General features: G+C 36.4%; 1 protein-coding gene across 2 annotated transcripts in view; it reads right to left on the bottom strand.

Annotated features, from left to right (window-relative positions):
- LOC140511735 (transmembrane protease serine 11G-like) overlaps positions 1-16746 on the bottom strand; it is a 42706-nt gene extending 25960 nt beyond the window's left edge. The window contains exons 1-3 of one of the 2 annotated variants that reach the window (XM_072620911.1): positions 16572-16746; positions 3300-3421; positions 2144-2250 (exon numbers count right to left, since the gene is read on the bottom strand). In XM_072620911.1, the coding sequence (XP_072477012.1) occupies positions 2144-2250; positions 3300-3421; positions 16572-16579 (237 nt within the window). In that variant the 5' untranslated portion in view covers positions 16580-16746. Of the gene's footprint in view, positions 1-2143; positions 2251-3299; positions 3529-16571 lie in introns of those variants that run through there. The other variant, XM_072620910.1, reaches the window with a different exon arrangement.
- Between the last annotated feature and the right edge of the window lie 659 nt (positions 16747-17405).

Genomic DNA, 17405 nt, shown 5'->3' on the forward strand with positions numbered 1-17405 from the left:
TTTGTTCGTTAGTGTATGTGCTTATGTTTCAGGACTTAATGCAGGCCATACCACAGTGCTGTATATTAAACTTGATACTGGCTAGTTTCTAGTTTCACTGATTTTGCTTTTTCCATATAGTCTAGGAGTAAATGGGACACATAAGCTGATGTAGAAAAATATGTGTTTGGTATAATAGATCAAGAGTATTTAATGCAGTTCATTTAAAAAAAAGTCAAATGGTATTTTTAACATTTTTTTGCTTTAGCGTCATCTATATTTTCCTAGGTATCACCCTCCCTACCCCAAGCCTGAGAGCAAACCTTATTAAAAAGAATTAAAAAAGAAAGGAAACAAAGTTCGGTAAAACTAACCAGCACATTGCCAAAATCTGATAATATAGGTGGTTTTCTACACTCCCTCCCTCCATTGCCTCTGCAGAGAAGTGGTGGGAGGTACCTTCTCATATCTTTTGCCAGCGCAGTGCCTGGACCGGAAGAATTCCATAAATGCTAGTTCATTGACTTTTGGACCAAGTTGACCACTATAATTTTAAAGCATCCAGTTACATTTGTTTTTTATTATTCCTTCCATTTACATTGTTATGGTTATTGCATACATTGTTTTATTTTCATTTTTTTCACCTTGAAGCAGCTCATACGTCTGCCCAAATTTCTGTCTTCATTGTATTTATCATCATACTGATATTCCATTATACATTCATGTACCACAACATGTCTAATTTTACTCAGTCATTGGATCTCCATGGTACTTGTTTTGTTTTCATTTCTTTGCTACTATGAAAAGTATTGAAATATTTTGTTGCTCATGAGATCCTTGTTTTTGTCCTTGATCTTTCTGGGGTGTAGTATATGCATTGCAATAGAATCTCTTGGATCAAGAAATATGAGCATTTCAATCACTCTCTTACATGATTTCAAATTGCTTTTCGGACTTAAAGGTTTAGCTATCCATAGCTTCGCCAATGTTTCACTAATGCCCTTCTTTCATATACCTCTTCAACATTGTCTTGTCTATCTTGTCAAAGATCTTGTCTATCTTTTATCATCTTTGTCAGTTTACTGGGTGTGAGGTGAACTCTCTGAGTTGTTTTGAATTGAAACTTTTATGATTGGATGATTTGGAGCATTCTTTCATGTGGTTGTTAATAGTTTGCAATTCTTTTGAGAACAGTTTGTTTATATCCTTGGACACAACTTTTGGGGATGGATTTTGATTTTATAAAGACATACCAAAAGTCTTAATTAAGCTTTAATAGTTTAAACCTGAACTAGGACTGTTGGGACACCCTGCATTTTTCTGTTGCCTATCAAAGTATTTGGCAAAAAAAAAAAAATTTTCTTAAGTCATCTTTACCTTTCTCATGCTAGTATCATTTGCTCATGCAAACCCTTTTAAGTTTCATGTAATTGAAATTGAAAATAGGGCATCTAGGTGACACAGTGGATAGAGTATTGGGCTTGGAGTCAGGAAGACTCATCTTTCTGAGTTCAAATCTGGCCTCAGACACTTTTTAGCTGTGTGATTCTAGGTAAGTTATTTAGCCCTGTTTGCCACAGTTCCTCATCTGTAAAATGAGCAGAAGGAAATAGCAAACCACTCCAGAATCATTGCCAAGAAAACTCCAAATGGGGTTGTGAAGTTAGACAGAAACAACTAAATAACAATTAAAATTATCTATATCTTTTGTGGTTGCCTGTATCCCTTGTTTGATCAAGAATTCATCCCCCTCACCCAGTCATATCTGTGAAAGGAAGCTGATCTGGTTCAAATATTTTACGGTAAAAATTTTAGTATTTAAGTCATGCATTAATTTTTAATTATTTTGGCACATGGTGTAAGATAATGGTCTAAAACTAAAGTCATTCCTAATAAATTGTATTTAGTGATGAAGCTTGTTAAAATTTCAATGTAACTATCTTCAGATGTCTCTAGTAACTTTTTATTGCTGTATACTTACATAAATTGTTTTCCTGATGGCTGTTGAATTCTCTAAGGCTGATATAATTTCCTTCTCTAGTTGTATTTTTGTAATTATCTCAGACAGATTTACTCACAACTAACCTTTCCCTCCAGAATTCTTGCCAATAGCGTTCTTAGACACATACAATTCTGTTAGAAGGTCAGCAAAAGTCCAGCTTACCTGACTGGTGATGCTTGCTTTAACTTCAGAATGGGCTTTTTCCAATTCACTGCTATATTCAACTCTAGGTATCCTGAAGGAGGTTTGGTAGTAATGTGGCTTCTGATCTGGAAAAGAAAGCAAGGTGAGAAGGGTTTATAGTCTACAACTGGGTTTTGAGAATCAGAATATGTCAAGTGGAAAGGTAACTGGGAAAAATGGCACATAGTCATGTCCCTTCTGGTTATTCCTCCTCCTCCTTTTCCTCTTCCTCCCACCTACCTACCTACCTACCTACCTACCTACCTACCTACCTACCTACCTACCTACCTTTTATATAGCATTTACTCTGTGCCAACTCCTGTGCTAAGCACTTTATAATTATTACATATCATTTAATCTTCACAACAACCCTAGTATGGTAGATAGCAGGAGAGTCTAATAGTTGTCTCTAAAGATTGGGATTTGTATTCGATTGAATTGCAAACTTTCGAAAAGGAACTAAACATGTGACTTCATTGTTACAGGGAACTCTTTGGTGAGGAAACTGGCTTTACCCATGGAAGTCAGCACTGATTTTAACAAACTGCTAAGAACAATTAAGAAATTTTAAACAAATTTTTAAAATGAAAAAATTTTAACAAACTGCCAGGAGCTTTGAAAGGTTATATGATTTGCCCAGGATCGCAGAATCTGTATGCGTAAGATGCAGGACTTGAACCCAAGTCTTACTGGGATTTCTAATGACTATGCCATGCTGACCATCAGAATTATTAAATTATGCAATCTAATGATCACATTACTGTAAGAAACATGGGAGATGAGAACAGTAACATTTTGTGTCCTATTTGGCAAGAGATATGATTATGTGGTACCATCATTATGTGAGATATCATTATATGGTGAATATTGATATCACCATATAATGATATCTCATATATCAATATGTGATATATGATATTATCAATATCATATGATATTACATGGAGATATCATTATATGAAAAAGTCATAGTGTTTTAATCAAAGGGAAGTTATTGTTTATAGAATTTTCACTTTCTAGGTATAAATAGATTCATTTATATGATAAATGTTGAAATCATAAAAAATACTGTGGTGTTGAAATGGAAGGGAACTATGTAATAGGATTGACAACATAACCATAAATTAATACTTACCAAATACTAAAAAATGAAGAGGAAGACCGATGACAAGTGCCAAAACCAGAACTATGGCCACAACAGTAAGGCCAATCAACCAGGGATTCGTAGGGAGATTTCTGAAGCCCAATCTTGGTGGTCTTAGAAAAGAAAATACAGACATTATACACTAGATAAAGAGGCACTTAGGTAAAGGAAGGAACATTGCCTGCTCAAAGAATTCGAAGCCCTAGGTGGGAAGCCTGGCTCTGACCCTCACTAATTCTGTAACCTTGAGAACGTACCGTAATCTATTTGAAGCCTAGTTTCCTTATCTATAGAGCTGGTAATGTATCACTTGCGGTTTTTACCTTATGATGTTGTGAGGAAACACTTTGTAAACTGTAAAAGATTATGCTCATGGGAACTGTTTTGTGCAGTAATAACAAAATAATTATCTTAATTTTGTCAGCTTAAACTCAGAAACTTTCAATTTTTTTTTTATTTGGGGGGAGTTAAAATTTGCTTTTAAGACATTTGATTTTTCTCCCAAAAGTTACTTTATCCCTCAAATCATAATTAAAAAAAATAATACAATTCACCAGCTCTCCTCTATTTTGATGAACACGTTGCTCCTCATATGACGGTTTATTCATTATAGCTATCTAGTTTCCCAAGTTGTCATGAGAAACGTTGTACAAACTATGAGACAATAAAAATGAATAAAACACCAGTAATTATTAGTTATCCTCATTGTTATCATTATTTCATATCCTACTTAGAATAAAGGACTAATTTTCCTATAGAAACTCTGAGCTTTTTGCTTTTATAGTTTGACAGATTTCATCTCTTTGGTTCTTGGCCAAATAGTCATAAAATCATAGGGTTTCATACATAGGGGTGGGGTGCGTGAAGGAAACCAAGCAGGTTATCTAATCCAACTTCATTTTGCAATGGTAAAACCAAGGCCCAGAGGCCATGTCCAAGGCCAGCTATCTAGACTGTGCCTGAGCTGGGACTAGAATTCAAGGCTTTTAGAAAGAAATAGCAATAATTGAAATTAGAAGAAAGCTATTAATACCCAAATAAAAGATGATTCCCCAGTCTTTGTAGAGAGCAAAAGATTCACAGGAAAAAAATAAAAATGGAAAGGTAATTGTTTCCTAAAGGAAAGGGTACTGCCAGCCTCAGTGCCCTTCCTACTGAGTCAGGAAACAGGAAATACTTTCGAATATTTTAGAAATCTCTATCATCAAAAGTATTTGAAATGTCCCAACTGAGACATTTGAAAAACATCAAAGCCTGAAATATATTTCTGAGAATTGGTCATTAGAGGCCCTTGGGGTATAGCTTGCTTCTTTAATCATATTAACACAACCTGAGACATTTGCAGATTTTTTAAAAAGGAGAAATAACTCTAGTTGCTTTATGCCTGACCTGACCTTATTACTTCTGAAGTCTTTGTTGCTTATGTGCTGTTTTTCATGACACTTCTGACTGCCTCAACTCTTCTGTAGGTGTTCAATCTGCACTTAATGATTGAATAAACAAATAAATCACCTACAAGGGTTTCCAACATGAAGACTTCTTTTGATATTGGCTTTGCTACATGTCATATACTCCACCTGTACCAGAAAGAGGATTAAACAAAAGTATTCAAATGAAAACAAGTGCAGTCTTCAAATCTTGCACTGAAAATACCTAAACAGATAATTGTCTTTCTTCCCAGGCCTCACCACTTTCTATAGGAAACTAAGTTTTAGTCTGATTTTGTCTTTACAAAAAACTGAAGTGTCCCTGCTGTTGAGTGAACCCGATCTCATAGAAACCTACTGACATCCAAACACTGTAAGCCAAACAGTGACCTCACCCTTGATGTGATCATGCCAAGGTGAAGAAAAGTGGTGACAAAAGTTGTTCTTTAAGCAGGTTGATCCAGAAATTCCTTACAAGAAATCAAGGCATTTTTGAAAAGTCTCTTCCTTCTTGTCCCTTCCCTACCTTCACTTTAATTCCAGATGACTCTGCCTAGATTGTCTCAGGTGTTCCCTGCCACAAACCTCCAATGAAAGGAAACTGAACTGCTCCCTGTTCCCCAGCCCTTTAGACATTTTCGTTTTAATTCCCCACTTTTACTTTCTTTCATTTCCTTCCCTTTCCTTTCTTTTGCTTTCTTCCCTTGATCATCTTTCTCCCTTCTGTTCCCTTTCACTGCTTTGAGAATTGGTCATATGTGGTCCCTTTCTTTTCTTCCCCTTATCTTACCTCCTTCATCTCCCCTCGCTTCCTATTCTCTGTCCTCTCTTAACATTCCTACCTTCTCACATTCTTTTTCTTCTATAATTACAGAACATTCTTTAGGTCTTTTTGATGCCATAGTCTTACATAAAGCTAAAAGAGTCAGCATTGTCTAATAGAAAGGACAACAGACTTGGAAATGGAAGACTTGAATTCAAGGTACAGCTTAATTGATGGTGAATTCTTTAGCCACAACAACCCATGAAACAGAAAAATATAATGTATTGTTTTTAATTCTCTTGCCATCTACTACCAAAGTGACTTTGGGCAATTCATTTCATCCTTCCGGACCTCAGGGTGGCCACTCAAAAATGAGAAGGTTGGACTGCTGGATGAAAAGCACTAAGGACCATTTCAGCTCTGAGTTATCCCATGTTCATTATAAAGCTGTCTACAATCACTGCCTCTGGCTTCTCTTTCCACTTCTCAATCCCTTGAAAGCTGTTTTGAGACCTCATTACTCAACTGAAAGTGTTCACTTGCCAAAGTTACTAATGATGTCGTAATTTCCAAATCTGATGGATTTGCCAAATCCACAATGCCCAGTTTCTCTTCGGCATTTGACTGTTGAATGGCCTTTTCTGGATTCTCTCTCCTCTTTGGGTTTTTCATGACACTGCTCTCTTTTGATTCTTCTCTTATCTTTCTGACTATGCCTTCTCATTCTCCTCTGTTGTATTATTATTTCCTTATCAGCCTTAAACTGTAGGTATGCCTCAAGACTCTATCTTGGGACCTCTTCTCTTCTTCCTTTTCTCTCTCCCTTATGTACTCATCTTATTCCACAGGTTCAATTACCATCTTATGCAAAGGAATCTCAGATTTCTATATCTAGCCTTAGTTTTCCTCCTATATGCCAGTCCTGTATCAGTTATTGCTCACTCATTTTTAGTCATGTCTGACCCTTTGTGACCCCATTTGGGATTTTCTTGGCAAAGATACTGGAGTGGTTTGCCATTTCCTTCTCCAGCTCATTTTACAGATGAAAAACTGAGGCAGTGTGAAGCAACTTGCCCAGGGTCACACAGCCAGTGTGACTTGCCCTCCCAGTCCTACAACATGAGCTGCCTATTTAACATTTCAAATTGGATATCCCTCAGGCAACTGAAACTCAACAACTCCAGAACAGAACTTCTCCTCTAAAACAACAGATAGATTGGATAGATGGAGAGAGAGACAGATAGAAAGATAGAGTGAGCATTTATTAACCACTCGTTATGTGTCAAGAATGGTGCTAAGTGCTGGGGATATGAGAAACTATAAGAAACAATACAATAATACTAGATTCTTATAAATACAAGAAAAAATATGGTCCCTATTCTCATAGAGCGCATTTAGAGAAAGACAAAACATGAAGGAAAGGGTGTGATGGTAAGGAGGAAATACAAACTTTCTGAGGAAGTTGAACAATCTAGAGAATGAATTGAACTGGGAGTGAAATGGTCATAACTGGGGCCTCTCAAGAAATGATAATACTGTCCTATCAGGAGATAATACTCACCAATCAGGAGATCAGTCTCAAAGCTGTTAATGATCCTGAGGAGCTTCTGCATTTCCCTTAATTCTTTTGAGGGCAGCAGCATCCTTCCAATCATGTAATCAGGGAACCATCCTCAACTTCTTATCCCACATAACTAATTAGGTTCCAAGTCTTTCTAATTCCCCTTCCACAACTTCTCATACATCTGTCCCTACTCACATGGCCATCGCCCTACTTCACCCTCCGTCACCTCCACACTGGATACTGGTAATAGCCTAATTGGCCAGCCTGATTCAAAGCCTTCCCTTCTCCTTCCAGCTGCCAGAATGATATTCCCAAAGCATGGATCTTACTTTATTACTTCATTCCATAGAAAATTACTGCAGCCATCTATTAGATCTAGGATGAAATATGAAATACTGCATTTAAAGACCTCTAAAACATTGTTTAAATCTATTTTTCCAGATTTATTATACATTAGGTGCCCTCACACATTCTATGGTACAGCCAAACTGACTTTGCTGTTCTTCATATATAAAATTCCATTTCTCATCTCCATACCTTTTGGACAGTCTATCCTCATGCCTGGAATTCCTTCTCTTTGAATCCCTACTTTATCCTCTTAGAATCTCTATTTTTCTTCTAAGATAAAAATGCCATCTGCATGGGGCTCCTGACGTCCCTAGCCAATAATGCTTGAAATTACCTCAGATTCACTTTGTGTATTCTTTTATATGTATGTATATATATATATATATATGTATATCATGTTCTCTGATAGAATATAAACATCTTGGGATCAGAAGATGTTTGATTTTTTTTCTTTGTATTCTCCATTCCTGACATAATGCCTAACGCTTAACTATAGTACTGATTGACTGCAAATGATGAAGACAGTTGTCGTTTTCTAAATGAATCACCAGAAATCATGATGTCTATTCCACTGAAAGAAAAACCATGCTTTAATAAAAAGAATAGAAAGATAAATAGATTTGCTTCATCTTGTTTAATTTCATGCTCTGACAAGCTCTGTGTTTTGTTCATGTGGTATAGTCATACATTATGTCAGTTACAGAGACCTAGTCTTTCATGAATTGAAGGGTGACCAATTTCAGCAATGGAATGCATTTCAAACAGTTCTCTTCTTGTGGCACTAAGTGCTCCAAAGCAATGAGATATTCATAAAGAAACAATAATGGCAGTGATAATAATATGCACGTTTTCCTCAGTGCTGTGCACATTGTCTCACACTTCAGTTTTCTAAGAGAAGTCATGCTTTAGAGAAAATGGAGAGGACTTAACAAGTAAACCTTTGTGGAGCTAAAAATTTATGTCTGCAGCCAGATAAACTGTTAAAATCAAGGAAAGAGACACAGTCACATTTATTTTATTCCATAGGAAACTGTCAACAATTCTTCATCATCCTTTCCTCTGTTTTCTTGTTGAAGCCACCTTGTCATACTTCATTTAAAACCTTGACAAGCCTAGATGGTGGATTAGCGGTAGCATCCCAGTTGAACTCTCTCAACATTGCCCTCCAAACAACATTCAAATAACATCTAGATCAAATTTTGCAGTGGTGGAATGAGCAAAAGGTCAAGAGGAGGCATTTTTCTGGCCTGAGAAAACTGAGAAGGTCAGCAGGAGAGGTCTATTACATTTGGGTGGAAGCCTCTCTGGAGTGCACATGCGTGGCAGAGCAGTCAAAGCAGTAGGAGCAGCTAGCTTCAGGATCTCTCAGCCCAGAGACAGTAAATGGGTCAGATAATTGGTCACAAAGAGATTAAAGGAGACCCTTTGTAGGCACTAGGTACAGCTGGTACTGTTTGGCAACTCTATTGCTTATACTCAGTTCTAGGTTGCAGTTCCAGGGCAGAGAGGAGTGCTTGTATGCCCTGGTCACATTTCCAAGGCAGAAAGGAACACTAGCAAAGCAGCTTCAGAAGAGCAGGGAACCTGGTCATAGTTCCAGATCCAAAAGAAATACTAGTGCAGGTGGGTGCCAGGGAGTAGGGGCCCTTCCTGCAAAGACAAGATGACAGACGAGGACAGCAGTAACCACACCTCTCCCTGGATCACACCACCTTGGAAGTTCTGAGAACTTGCAGACCCCCAGAACTAGCTGAAAATACCACTTAGCTATAGTCATATAATAAAATGCTCTAAATCATGATTGATTAAAAAAATTAAATCAAAACAAGTCTGAGACATCACCTTACACTTATCAGAAGTGACAAATGCTGGAGAGGATGAGGGAAAATAGGTACACTAATGAATTATTGTTAGAGTTGAAAACTAGTCCAACAATTCTGAAGAACAATTTGTAACTATGCCCAAAGGGCTATAAAACCGTACATACCCTTTGATGCAGCAATGCCACTCTTATGTCTGTATCCCAAAGATTTCAAAGACAAAGAAAAAGACTCTATGAATGAAAATATTTATAGCAGTTATAGTGGTAAAGAATTGAAGTAGCATGACAATATTGACACCTGTAATTTTACTATGGACAGGTAAGTGACATAGTACACTAGAGCTAAAATCACGAAGACCTGCATTCAAATAAATCCTCAAACATTACTAGTTGTATGAGCTGGGCAAGTCACTTAACTCTGTTTGCCTCAGTTTCTTCATCTATAAAATGAGCTGGAGGAGGAAGTGGTTTTCCACTTCCCTATCTTTACCAAGAAAACCCCAAATGGGGTCAAGAAGAGTTGGATACAATTGAACAACAACAAAATTTTGTTAATTGTAGTGATGCCATGACTTCTACTCTCTATCCATTCCAACCTCTCTTCTACACAGTAAAAGAACTAAGTATAATGGGCAAGTTCCAGGTAAGATGCATTTACAGTGTAAGAGCCAATCCTTTGCCTCCTCAGACTGCTGCTAGGGAACTTACTTTTTTAAAATAGAAAATCAATAAAAAAACTGTTTCATGAATCCACTGCCAATCTTCATCATTATAGGCAGTGATACTCTCCAGTTAAAGCCAGTATGAGTAAGAAGGGTTTCTTCCCTCCTCCCCTCTCACTAGGAAATTAGATTTTTTTTGTTCTTATCCACTCTATAACTGCTTCTACAATCCATGAATACAACATCCTTGTATGTAGTCTGGCCAGCATGTCATTTCTTAGGTTCTTGAGATAAAAAGCAATTTTAAAAAATCACAGATTTGAGAATTATAATCTACACAACTAGGTAAATGTTTAAAATCCTATTTAAAATCATAGAATTTTATATTTGGAAGACAACTTAGAGGTTTACTGGTCTGATCCTTCTTCTTATAGTGGAGAAAAATGAAATCCAAAGTGATAGGTGACTTTCCTTAGTCACATACCCAATGAGTAGTATACAATTGGGTATTCATATACAAATGTATGCTTGTATATCTGTATATGTGTATTCATGTATACATATATGTATGCGTATGTATATATAAATGTGTGTGGACTGTGTGGAATTTGGCTAGTGTTCTTGCCCTCTGCAGATGGACAAAGAGCTGGGTCTAGAATTGACTAGGTATAAGACAGAGTTATATCCAGTTTGGGGAATTGCATGACTCTTTTCATGATTGTAAGCCACTCCTTGCGCTAAAAACACACCTTTTTTTTATATCAATATTCTCTTACATTTAACTTCTAATTATGGAGCATTACAATCTCACAAGAATAAAAATCACAGGTAACCCAGAGGTTAATATTTGGTGAATATCAGTAGAATGTAGAATATTTATCAGTGGTTACTTGATCACAAGGAGTGATATGAAAAAAAAAATCTGTGAGATACATGACTGACAAAGGAAACAGGCCAGTTTTGTATTGAGAACAAGGTTAATAAGTAGCCCAAGTTGCACATTTATCAACAAAATTATTAAAATAACCAGAGGAAATCTTCCATCATGTTGATCCTTTTTTTTTTTTTTTAAACTGAAGCACATGGGCAAGAATTATACACAGGATGAGAAAGCATGAATGGGTTGCTCTAATATAGGAAGTATCCAGGTTAACATGATCACAAATCCACCAAAGAAAGGAATTTTCAACTACTTCTAGTACTTTTCAACTACTTCATGACCTTAGCGACTACTCAAAAGCTGAAGTCAATGTGACACCTAAAAGAAAAAATCCCAATAAACTGTATAAACCTTATTTCTCTGCTGGCCTCTTCACCAACAGGCAAGTCATTGGTAAAATATATGATAAAGAGGGACAGAAATCATATTTATATATAGATAGATTTTTTGTTGCATTTTTGATATTTGAATTGTTACTGGTCTCAGAATCTTAGAATAGGAAGAGATCTCAGAAACAGTTTTGTCCAATGCGTAATTGCTATGCTGCAGGGGGCTCAGAGGGGTATATCTCAGCCAAGAACAAAGCACTTCACTACTTGAGCTGGGAATCTAGGAGGAGTACCACCAGAGGATTGATTCTCATTACTCCGTGGAATTGATGAATGACTTCATGAAAACCATAGGTGTGGAAAACCACACATTTGATAATAAGATCATTGACTCCAAGCAACTACACATTTTTTTTTTCTGAAAGGAAACAGATGTGAGTGAATAATTATATTACTGATTAACTGTTAATCTTCCACTGAAGACTTCTTCCAATAATTCAGCCTGGCATGGAGATCACAATGGGTTTTTGAAGGCTCCATACCTCACAGCACAAGCTGTATCAGGTCCTAGCAAACTGGAGAAGTTTCAGGGATCATCCTAGTAGCAGTTTGAGTGCTAATTATTCAAAGACCAGCCCAAATTCAAAACAAGGAATAGAATAGATTTATTCACATTTGCTTATTTAGAAATATTGAATCTTAATTATGAGGTTTCCCATCTTGTGTTAGCTCAATGAAAACTCACTTTCTTGACCCCTTCAGGGTCATAAAACTTTTGCCCTTTCCTTTCATGGCAAAGAATAACCAGAGGTTTGAACTTGGATTTGTGATCTCATTCATGTGGTACTCCCTCCAATTGTGTAGATCACTACCATATGTGCCTTCACAACTTTTGTAACTGTTGTTCCTGTCCTCACATGACGCTACCCAGTGTGCTTGAAGGTCTGCAATCCTTTCACTATATAGAAACCAATGGAGCATAGCAAACCATGAAATAATGATTAAAAACAAATCTGAACAAGAGTTTGATGGTGGCTAGGCTTTGATGCATGCAAGTTCTGACTCTCAAGACCTAGATTATTAGTACCTAAAAATAGCACTATAATTAGTCCACATTAATAATACTTGCAAGAGCACGTGTGTGTGTATATACATACATATATGGAAAGGAAAGGATCCTTTTGATCCTTTCTAGTTTTCAGATTCTGTGATTCTTGAATTTTATGACTTCAGTTTTCATATAGATTATGTCACTAACTGTGTAAAAACCTCGGACAAGTTATTTCAACTCTCAAGGATTAAGTGATTTTCCTTCTTTCTCTCCTCATCCTTCGTCAAATTTCAGAATTGAAGGGATCTCAATGGCCATCCTTTTCAAATCATACTGGAAAAAAAATTCTTTCTACATCATACTTAGTAAGTGATTATCTAAACTGTTTTAAGACTTCTGATGAGAGGAAACTCCCTACTTCCTGAGGTAGCCCATTCTACTCTGAGATAGGTATAATTATTAGAAAGTCTACATTTTTCTCTTGGCAGCTCTTATCCATCACTCTTCTTTTGCCCTCTGGCACCAAAGAGAAGAAGTCTAATCCATCATCTAGGTGACAACTCCTCCAATAATTGTCCCCTGCCCCCAATATATCATTCTTTCCAGTGTACAGGTTTATGCAGGTTTAAGATGTTCAGTTCCTTCAACCAATCTTTGTAAGATATGAATTCAAAGCCCTATTCTTGTTGTTGTCTTTTAGATGCTATCCAAAGTCCTTTTCAACAATAAAATTATGTAATTCTATGAAGAACATAATTGAATTATATTTACGTGGGGATTATGATCCTTCCAGAGCATTTCTGGCTCTTATTCCATTGAAGGAAAAGGCATTTAACTTCTTTCCCCCCTTATATTTTCACTTGTCTTCAATTCCATTCCTATGGTGTCATGATGACTGTGTAGGGTCAAATGACTGCTAGAGGAGGGGTAAAGGAATGTGCAGTTCAAAGGTTATATCAGGACTTTGAACTAATTTAATTTGGCTCCAACAAATTTTCTCAAGTTAAATGTGAACCATTGACCACATTTTTTTCCTGCTGACAAAACTCATTTATGCTCATCACTGTAAGAAATGCAACATGGATTTAACTCTTTGTAGTCAAAGATCTAAAAATACACAAAATGAGATGTTATTTAATAGAAAGAGTGCAAAATGTGAGGTCAAGAAGAATCTGGGTTCAAACCTTAGCTCCTATAATATTCTTAATTCTATCAGACCAGGCAACTGACTAAGATAAATCTCTTATCTCTCAAAAAAATATCTGTACTGCCTACCTTTTAGGAGGGTTCTAAGGAAAAGGTAAAAGGCTTTGTAAACCTCAAAGTGCAATATAAATATAAATTTGTTATTCCATGAAAAAAGGATACTTTCTCTGTGGACAAGGCACAGAGAAAAGAATTATTAACTTCAACATCAGTTAATCTCAAAGTCTTGTTTCATAGGATCTTACCTGGCCTCCAAACCATTATCTGGATGGACATCTCCAAATAATGCTGTGTGGCACACTCTTAGTGCTCCCCTTTATGTATTGTTACCCCTCAATAGAATGTAAGTTCTATGAGGGCAGAGACTGTGTTGCTTGGTTGTTTTTGTATCTCTAGTAATCACTTAAAAATGCTCTATCTTGAAGAAGGAATTTAAAAAAATCTATCCCATAATTACTCCACTTGGAGAAAAAAAGAAAAATAGAAAGGAAAATGAAAAATAGAGTTTTACAAGTCCACAAAACCTTGAGACTATTTACAAGCTTCTTTTTGGAACACCAGGATAATTGTGTTAAGGATACCAGGAGCTTGAAGCATTACTTAGAATGGCTAACTAGCAAAGTGAAAGATAAAACTGTATTAGGGAAATAGCACCTGTTAAAAATGGGAAAGTAATTCAGGTAATGAGTGGGGAAGTCCCTATGAAAGATCAAGTGCAAATTAAATGTTAAGCAGGTCAAATAAAATTTATGGGACATCTTAAAAATTACACAAAAGCCAATAATTTGAGAGAGTTGGGGTGTCCCTTCATCGGAGTTAGTGTCTCAGTTGAAAGCTTTTCAAGGAGTTTGGGACCAATAGAAGGACATATTAGGTAAACTTTTGAAGAAGGCTGCAATAAGAAAGATTGCCTTTTGTGAACTTTGGCGATGAACTGTATTGGGGTTGAATTATTTCTTCTAGCATGACTCAAAGTCTCCTTTGGATAATGGTGGGTGGAGGGTAACTATATATGTGTCCCTTTGAACAAATCTCATTAATATACACATAACCTACAAAGGTAATACTACACACCCCCTTACATGTATATCCTCTTTTTCTCTATGAATGAACTCTTGTGGTTTGGAGTATGAGGCAGATAGGGGTAAGAAGGGGCGGAGAAGAATGCATATTAGGCAGCATGCAGTAGAAATAAGATCATTTTGGACTGGATGCAGCACATCTCTGAACACAAGGAACCAAGTAAGCTCAAGGATCAAGCAAGCAAGGAGGTTCTGCCTCAAGTGAGACAGTGAGGATAGAAATGGGTAAAGGTCTTGGGACTTGGGTCATATGAATGGGCACATTCTCATAAAATGCTGGTGGGCTAGGGAAGCTGATGTGATTCATTGAGGTGGAGGGCCAGATCATTTACATCATCCTTTCTTAATGTTTCATTGTGATAAGGAAGTAACCTTGACTACTCAAAGGATGTGAAATGTAAACTGTGACAGACTCAAGCTAAAATATCTTCAGATATAGGTCTAGGAATTGACTGTGTTCAAGGACCAGTTTAAATCTGCAGCAGCTGGCCATCAGTGATGTTTTTTGGACAAAACAAATCATAAAACTGTCTCTTGAGCAGATAGAGGGAAGCAGAAGCGTGAGTGTGGTGCCCATAGGGGCAGACAACACAATGGGTAGTAGATGTTGGCCTTTTCCAATCTCTCAATCTCTTTCATTTCCTTTCCTATACTGTTTCCATTTCATTCCTCTTTTTGTGACATCAGTGCTGCTCTCTTTCTGGATCCTTCTCTTTCTCCTAGTTATCTATCACATTTAATTGTTTATAATATGAAACCAAAATATACTCTAAAAAAGGTTTTTCTTATTCATTAAAGTCTGGGGTTTCCATTATAATCTGAAATGCAAAGTACAACTTATAAAAAATTCTCATGTCTTTCGAAAAAGGATCTCACTTCTAATTTATCTTGATTAATTTTTTTGCCCATAAATAGCACAAAAAATGCCTAAAGTTTAGTTCTATATTTATTGTTAGCTCTGGCATGTTTAAAATCTAGATTTAGAATTTTAAGAGAAGGTAGAGAGAGTATATGTGTCTTGAAACCTAGAAGCAGGGGTACTAAGGCAGGAAAATGGTAAGGGAGAGATATTGGGTAAAATACTGATAGGCAAAGAGACAGATTAGCAAAGTTCCTAAAGGATGGTGATGTGTAAGATTAAAGATGCTTAAATAAGTTTAAAAAAAATCCAGTAGTTATTTGACTCTCCACATTAAATGTTAGTTAAGCAGTAAGATCAAGCTGTTGTGATAATTCAGTCCCTCACTCTGTTCATTCATTGTTCTCATAATAATGAATGAGAATTTCATTTTCGAAGGATGGCTGAAAGATATCAATTTACTATGATGGAAAAAAGACAGAACAGGGAAGAATTAGAAATTAAAGAAAATTGTTGTAGACAATTTCCAGTAAAATTATTTTTAAATCACCAGAATATAAACTTTAATGGATCAGACATTTGCCTCCAATTTTTTCATTTTATTTAATTTTACTTATGACAAAGAAGACTTTATGGTGGAATGCTACTTTTGTTTGATATATAACATTTTAAATGCATGTGATTTCTTATGGCAAGCATTTCTTGTGAGAAGTTTTGCCAAATTACTATCTGGTGTGTCATTTTATCCTTTTTAAATCCCAAAATGAAAATTTAACTGTAACATTTACAATAACTGTGCCCTCCACCCTTGAGTAAGTCATTCTTTCCTGGATTAAAGGAAAACTCAACTCAGATCTTCACTTAACTTCTGTTGTTTGCTTAGGGGAGGAATTTTCCCTGTCCGCTCCAAATACAGCCTCCTTTTCATATCTCTCTGACTTTTCTGCGTCTATGACATTATTTTTCTGTCCCCCCGCTTTCTGTCTCTCATACAATTATCACACTGCATTCAATTTTCCAGTTCTTAAATGCAATATCCTAAGCACCGTTTATTTTTTTTACATAAAATGCATACCAAGAAATTGTCAGAATTTTCCCACAAGAAAAGATGGAAAAATGTTCCAGTTCTTAAGCTTAAAAATCTTAGAGTTAGAAATCCATTAAGTGCTGGTAAACATATTTATCAAAAAAGAAAACAAATGAAACTTACTGATACATTGTGTCCTTCCGAAAATGGCCTTGACTCCTCCACCTTGGTGCTGCTTTTACATTCCCAATCAAGTGAGTGACATCCTGTGCTAAGGGTACAGAGGGATTTAACCTAAAACTAGTTTAACAAGTCAGGAATAGGCAACTTTAACCAACAGTGTGGCTGGAAATGAAGAACTGTATGATAAAACTTTTTGTAAGGAAGTAAAGATTTCCTGGTTCTGGCTAATTAAAAATCTTAGAAAACAATTGCGATTTCAGTCTCCTAGGAACACCTTTCAATGTTTGGGTAAGTGATGCATTTGTGAGTCAGGGGGTGGTATTGTCTCTTCTGAGTCAGCATAGAGCTAATCTCCCAGAAGTGACATGTACCTATCTTCAAGAAAGGCAAAACTCAGAACAAAATGTGGTCTATTTATAAAGAAGTTTCTATCTGTCTTACATCTTCACTTCATTTTGGCAGGGAATGTTTTCTTTTTTCTTTTCATCTAAAAATTTTTCTGAGGTCAAACTTAAAGGTGAGCTAACAGAGTATGGGAGAACAAAAGTACACTTATTACTACTACTATTTGTTGTTTCATCATTTTCGTCCTGTCTGGCTCCCCACGATCCCATCTGGGGTTTTCTTTGCAAAGATACTGGAGTGTTTTGCCATATCCTTATCCAAATAATTTTATAGATAAGGAAACTGAGGCAAACAAGGTTAAGAAACTTGCTGAGGGTCACACAACTAATAAGTATCTGAGGCCAAATGTCTTACTGTGGTCTTCCTGACTCCAGGACACTCATCTACTGTAAACTGTCCCACTCACTTCTGTGACCTCTATCCTAGCCT

This window comes from Notamacropus eugenii, chromosome 6 (assembly GCF_028372415.1).
Source record: "Notamacropus eugenii isolate mMacEug1 chromosome 6, mMacEug1.pri_v2, whole genome shotgun sequence".
NCBI lineage: Eukaryota > Metazoa > Chordata > Mammalia > Diprotodontia > Macropodidae > Notamacropus > Notamacropus eugenii.